The 7,066-nt window shown below is 42.6% G+C and overlaps 1 protein-coding gene across 1 annotated transcript; it reads left to right on the top strand.

Moving 5' to 3' along the window:
* Nucleotides 1–5,761: 5,761 nt before the first annotated feature.
* LOC135057377 (olfactory receptor 5V1-like) lies at nucleotides 5,762–6,625 on the top strand. The gene has a single exon (XM_063963267.1). The coding sequence runs from the start codon at nucleotides 5,762–5,764 to the stop codon at nucleotides 6,623–6,625; it is 864 nt and encodes a 287-aa protein (XP_063819337.1).
* The last annotated feature ends 441 nt before the right edge of the window (nucleotides 6,626–7,066 follow it).

Here is a 7,066-nt window from a genome sequence, read left to right as displayed (position 1 = left end):
GGGGGGGTCTTGGTGATAGTTCCACCACTGGTGCTAGTCACTGCAGCCCACACAGTGGATTGAGATGCGCTGTGGGCTGTGGAAATGCTTTCGTACAGTGCAGTGTAAAAAAACCCTTAAAATGCCCGCTACCGGGGAGACAGGCGCTAGAGGTCAAATGTGACCTTTGGCGTCTGTCTCCTCCTTGGCAGTGGCCATTTTTGTTGAGGTTATTTACACTACACTGTAAGGAAGTGCTTCCGCATCCCCAGCGCGTCTCAATTTGCTGTGATGGCTAGCTGTAACTAAGGCAGCGGCTGGTTATGTGGGTGTTCCTGATTGTCCGTGGGTGCTCTCGAGCATCCACAGAATCGGCGCATATGGTAGGCACTATGGGCTAACACCATCTATAGATGGTGAAAGCTAATGGGACCAAGCTTTGCATTTCTGAGCATGGTAAATTTGACATTTTAGCAGCTCCTATAAAAACCTATTAGTGCAGTTTTGCAAATGGAAATGGAGGGACTATAGCCGGTATCCAAGATATCGACTGCGGCCTCCTCTTCTTAAATACTGGGAATGCTTAGCTTTTGGGTGATTTCTTGCAAAAATAAATATCTCCCATAATGTCTTTCAGAGTGCGCAAATGCATGGTTGTTGTGATAAAGTGCTCCCATGATTACAATCAGCTTCTGTTGAGTGTTGAGCTGTACATCACCTGTAGACCAGGAAAAAAAATGCAACTGGTTTGTGCTGTGTGAAAGATCTGTGACCCTTGACACAGAAAGAATGTACCTCCTGTTTTGCCATAGTTAATTGAAACACTGGAGTTTTATTATGCACTAAGGGGGTTATTCAGAGATGGATGGAGTACTTGCTTCACACAGCAAGATCTGCGTCCTTCTCCTCACATGCTAGGGGCAGCCCAACTCAAGGCAAGGCCGCCCAGCATGTGTCTGGTGTCACCAGGTCTAACCCTGCCTGCGTATCCTGGATGGACTGGCAGGCGGTTCGTCGCCATTTTTTCCATAAGAGTGGCCACATCATGTGACGTCACACATCTGACCCATAAATGCTCGTGACACGCCCCCGCTTTGGCCGACAAGCCCCTGAAACACCAAAATGCGCCCCTCCCGAATGCTCGCTGCTGTCAAGCACATTGGCCGCAAGGAGAATGGTCGTGCATGCACACTGCGGCCGGTGCACATGCACAGACCAAATTGACGAAGCTGCTGCATACAGACGTGCGGTGTGTCCATCTCTGAATCGGCCCCTAAGTTAGTTAGGCCTAAAGGCAAATCTGGCTAGCTGAATGTTAAAAGGCTGAAAACACAAAAGTGCACTGATTCCTATATTGGCCAAATTAAGCATTCCACTGTATCTGCCCTTCATAAGAACAATCCTAAACTGTTTAAATTTAAAGAAAAAGTGATAAAAGTTATTTTGTATATTTAACTTTGTGATAAAGCAATGTAATAATAATATTAGAATACTAGCACGGGAGTTTCTCCTTTTCACTGTTGCAAATACAAATGAGTGTTAAAAATTTGGTAAATCTATAGAGCTCTAAATTTGAGATGTCTTAATGTAAGTAAATATTAATCCATGGTTCTTGGCGTTACCTGAGGAGCACCCATAGCAGATAAGGTAAAAAGTGACAGGACCATTTTTGTAGTTTATTAAATTATTGTTTCAAACTCTGCCATCTGTTATATTCTGGCTTGCAGTACCTCTGGGCTGCCAGAGGTACTGCTATTATGTTCTTACCTGCAGTACCTCTGGGCTGCCAGGGGTGCTGCTAATATGTTCTTGCCTGCAGCACTTCTAAGCTGACAGGGGTGCTGCTATCATGTTCTTGGCTGTAGTACCTCTTGGCTGCCAGGGGTGCTGCTATTATGTTCCTGCCTGAGGTACTGTACCTCTAGGCTACCAGGGTTGTTGCTATTATGTTCTTGCCTGCAGTACCTCTAGGCTTCCAGGGTTGCTGCTAATATGTTCTTGCCTGCAGTACCTCTAGGCTGAAAGGGGTGCTGCTATCATATTCTTGGCAGTAGTGCCTCTTGGCTGCCAGGGGAGCTGCTATTAAAGTATGTTCTTGCCTGCAGTGCCTCTAGGCTACCAGGGTTGCTGCTATTATGTTCTTGCATGCAGTTCGTCTTGGTTTGCTTCCAGGAGTGCTGCTATTATGTTCTTGCCTGCAGTACTTCTGGGCTGTCAAAGGTGCTGCTATTGTGTCTCTGACCTGCAGCACCACTGAGCTGTCAGAGGTGCTGTTGTTTGAAGAGCAGTCCAAGCTGGGGTAATCAGCTGAAACATGCTGCTCTCACCTGATTACTTTACCCAGCTGCAGTGCATTGCTGTTTAGGCCTGTCTTTGTAATTGGCCTTTATTTACTGTATGTTAAATGCTAGTGAGCCCTGAGAGTCAGGGCCAGTTATAGTTTTGTTTCAGCTTATTTTAAGTTCTGTTGTTTCTAATCAGTTTCTCAGCCAGTTTTCATGTCACAGTTTTGAGTTCATGTTTGCTCTGCCCAATTCCTGAATCCTTGTCATAGCCAGTATCCTGTACCTCATCTACACCATTCTTCAGAGACTGTTACCCTTGCCCAGGTGAAGTAACCTGCTTGTGTATTTCTGTAAGGGTGCATAAGGATTACGACCGTAGGCGGTACTCACCGGTCCGCGGAAGCCGTAACGACAAGTATCTGTTCACACTGGGAAGAAGGGGAATATTGTAGTGATGGCTGTAGGGCATTGGTTCCCAAACTGTGTGTCTAGGCACCATGGGGTGCCTCAGGACATTTGCAGGGGTGCCTTGGATTGGTGGTCCAGGACCTATTCAAATTAGTTATGGTCAATTTAACAGGCAAAAACAGTGCTGGTGGCTGTCGAACCTAAAAATATGTTTTTGGCTCACCATTCAAACTGCTGCAATCTGATTGAAGGGACTTGAATCCTAATGGATGCAAGTCCCTCCGTACTGGAAGCCTGCCACCGTACCAAATGCCACTGTGAGATGCCGCCCACCGGAGGGGAACGGAGGTGTGTAACCTCCATTCCCTCCCCAGCCTGTCACCCGCACAGACCCCTACTAACATTTCTTCCTTTTTTGCTTCTTCAGTTAGCGTGTATGCCTTCTATGGAATTCTTTTCCACTGGAAGTGCATTCTAAATTTTGATCAAATTGTCCGGGTGGGCATTATCGTTCAAACAACGCAAGCCACGCATCGATAATGACATCATTATGTCAACCCCCATTTTCATCCCCTTAGAGGAGTTTTATTAAAATTCGAATTAAGTAGTTTTCCTATTTTCCACCTGCAGAATACCTATGTAAAATTTTAGCTTCTTAACATATCTGGAAGTGAGTGAGTGAGGGCTTTCGCATATATATATATATATATATATATATATATACACTGCTCAAAAAAATAAAGGGAACACTAAAATAACACATCCTAGATCTGAATGAATGAAATATTCTTATTAAATACTTTGTTCTTTACATAGTTGAATGTGACAACAAAATCACACAAAAATTATCAATGGAAATCAAATTTATTAACCCATGGAGGTCTGGATTTGGAGTCACACTCAAAATTAAAGTGGAAAAACACACTACAGGCTGATCTAACTTTGATGTAATGTCCGTAAAACAAGTAAAAATGAGGCTCAGTAGTGTGTGTGGCCTCCACGTGCTTGTATGACCTCCCTACAACCCACACATGTGGCTCAGGTAGTGCAGCTCATCCAGGATGGCACATCAATGTGAGTTGTGGCAAAAAGGTTTGCTGTGTCTGTCAGCGTAGTGTCCAGAGCATGGAGGTGCTACCAGGAAACAGGCCAGTACATCAGGAGACATGGAGGAGGCCGTAGGAGGGCAACAACCCAGCTGCAGGACCGCTACCTCCGCCTTTGTGCAAGGAGGAACAGGAGGAGCACTGCCAGAGCCCTGCAAAATGACCTCCAGCAAACCACAAATGTGCATGTGTCTACTCAAACAATCAGAAACAGACTCCATGAGGGTGGTATGAGGGCCCGACTTCCACAGGTGGGGGTTGTGCTTACAGCCCAACACCGTGCAGGATGTTTGGCATTTGCCAGAGAACACCAAGATTGGCAAATTCACCACTGGCGCCCTGTGCTCTTCACAGATGAAATCAGGTTCTCACTGAGCACATGTGACAGATGTGACAGAGTCTGGAGATGCCAAGGAGAACGTTCTGCTGCATGCAACATCCTCCAGCATGACCGGTTTGGCAGTGGGTCAGTAATGGTGTGGGGTGAGATTTCTTTGGGGGGCCGCACAGCCCTCCATGTGCTCGCCAGGGGTAGCCTGACTGCCATTAGGTACCGAGATGAGATGCTCAGACCCCTAGTGAGACCATATGCTGGTGCGGTTGGCCCTGGGTAATGCAAGACAATGTTAGACCTCATGTGGCTGGAGTGAGTCAGCAGTTCTTACAAGACGAAGGCATTGATGCTATGGACTGGCCCGGCCATTCCCCAGACCTGAATCCAATTGAGTACATTTGGGACATCATGTCTCGCTCCCTCCACCAACGCCACGTTACACCACAGACTGCCCAGGAGTTGGCGGATGCTTTAGTCTAGGTCTGGGAGGAGATCCCTCAGGAGACATCTGCCACCTCATCAGGAGCATGCCCCTGCATTGTAGGGAGGTCATACAGGCACGTGGAGGCCACACACACTACTGAGCCTCATTTTGACTTGTTTTAAGGACATTACATCAAAGTTGGATCAGCCTGTAGTGTGTTTTTCCACTTTAATTTTGAGTGTGACTCCAAATCCAGACCTCCATGGGTTAATAAATTTGATTTCCATTGATAATTTTTGTGTGATTTTGTTGTCAGCACATTCAACTATGTAAAGAACAAAGTATTTAATAAGAATATTTCATTCATTCAGATCTAGGATGTGTTATTTTAGTGTTCCCTTTATTTTTTTGAACAGTGTATGTATATGAAGGACGAAACGCGTTGGGACTGTTTGCTGCTGAAACTCCCCTTGATGGACAGATAAGTGTTTGAACTTTTTTATCCTGTATGCATAACCTTTGGCTATCTTGTGCCGCTGGGATAGTTTGTTGCTGACCTCCCTATTCCCTTAAATGGACAGATAAGCTTTTATAATTTTAAATCTTGTACGTGTGTTGTCTAGCCGTTTTTATGTGATTGTTCATTAAATCTATATTTTATGTTGTGAAGTTACAGATTACATTTTATTGGGAATAAGCTAGTTCCCTAAGCTCGTGCCTCATATTGCGAATCGCATCATTTTAATTTATGAACGATACACACTATGTTTTGCTGTTTCTTCTTTTTTACATGCTAATCCAAAAATGATGAATATCGGCTGGAAGTTGTTACTTACCAGATAAGTGTCCAAGGCCATATTAATTTCTTAACCCACCTGAGTATTTCCGTTATATTTATCACTACACTCAACAGCGCTTATTTTTCTTCACTACCTATTTTTATTTATGTGTATACCATACACTAACCTTGTATTATGAGCTGCTACTCTTAAAAGGGTTAAAAGAGTGTTCTTTATTATTTTCTCCACCGCATGTCTGTACTATAGCGCCTAGGTCTCTATTTCTTTTTATATATATATATATATATATATATATATATATATATACATATATATATATATAAATCTTGTTTTTTTATTATACAGAAGTGTTATTTGAAGAACCATTTAATACAACAGAATTCTCATTTGAGGACTTGACTGAAGACATAATACTCCAATACTTTATGATAGTAATATTATTCATTTCCTACCTTGTTGTTATTTGTGGAAATGTCACCATTATTGCTGTGATTTGTGTGGCTCCCAACATGCACACTCCTATGTACATCTTCTTAATGAATCTCTCCGTCATTGACATTGCTTCCACCTCAAATATTATTCCTAAACTATTATATATGCTCATCACCAAGTATAACATAATCTCATTCTGGGAATGTATAGCTCAGCTGTATGTATTTTTGCTATTAGGTAGCACTGAAGTTGTCCTGCTTACAGCCATGGCATATGACCGCTATGTTGCCATCTGTCACCCCCTTAATTATATCACTAAAATGAGTATAATACACTGTGCCGGCCTTTTAGTTACAGCCTGGACATTTGGGTTTTTAAACCCTATTGGACATGCTGTCCTTATATCTAAGATGTCCTTTTGTGCTTCTCATGGAATCAGCCACATCTTCTGTGACATTGCACCATTGTTAAAGATCTCTTGCAGTGATGTATCTGCAGTAGAAATGCTAAACTACACTGAAGGAACAATATTGGGATTTATTACATTTCTTTTCACTTTAGTCTCATATATTTTCATCATTTCAGCAATCTTAAATATAAAATCTGCTAAAGGTCAATCTAAAGCATTTTCTACCTGCTCCTCCCATCTGACCTGCATTATTTTATTGTATGGGACAATAATATCTTTGCACATACAACCCACATCTAACTACTCTTCCAAACAGGACAAGTGGTTTTCTCTTGTATATGCTGTTTTGGTGCCAATGTTAAATCCTTTCATTTACAGTTTAAAGAACAAAGACGTCAAAGACGTATTGCTGAAATTTAAAAAGAAATGTGTATGGGAAAACATATGATCAATGTTAAAAATGTGTTCAGAGCAGTCCAGCTCAGCATCATCTTGCCTATTGATCTGTCTGTGGGGTTGTGCCTGTTAATCCTGAACAAACTTGCCACTTACTTGATATCTTTTGACAAAGCATTTAACAGAGATTTGTAAAGCAACACCTACTGAATGTTTGCAGAACTACAGAGGGCATGTATTTATCTGTCTAAGAGGTTGGTCATAAAGTTGACCTACATTATAGTACATCCACTACTGCATTAAACGTATGCTATGCTCTAATACTTTCTATCCTTTTCACATAGTTATTGCAATTAATTGCACATCACATGTAATACAGCACTTTGGGCAGAGATCCTCTGTAATGCAGCAATCAACAGTGAATGAAGCACAGAGGCCCTGTAATGTATCTCACATCTTCTGCTAATCAGCACATTTCACTGAACACAAATCA

This window comes from Pseudophryne corroboree, chromosome 3, assembly GCF_028390025.1.
Source record: "Pseudophryne corroboree isolate aPseCor3 chromosome 3, aPseCor3.hap2, whole genome shotgun sequence".
Taxonomy (NCBI): domain Eukaryota; kingdom Metazoa; phylum Chordata; class Amphibia; order Anura; family Myobatrachidae; genus Pseudophryne; species Pseudophryne corroboree.
Note: the sequence above shows the minus strand (reverse complement) of the source record. Positions and strands in the feature narration are given on the sequence as shown.

What these genes read in the sequence shown, in the direction of transcription:
- LOC135057377 (XM_063963267.1), top strand. Translation starts at nt 5,762, where the DNA reads ATGATAGTAATATTATTCATTTCCTACCTTGTTGTTATTTGTGGAAAT.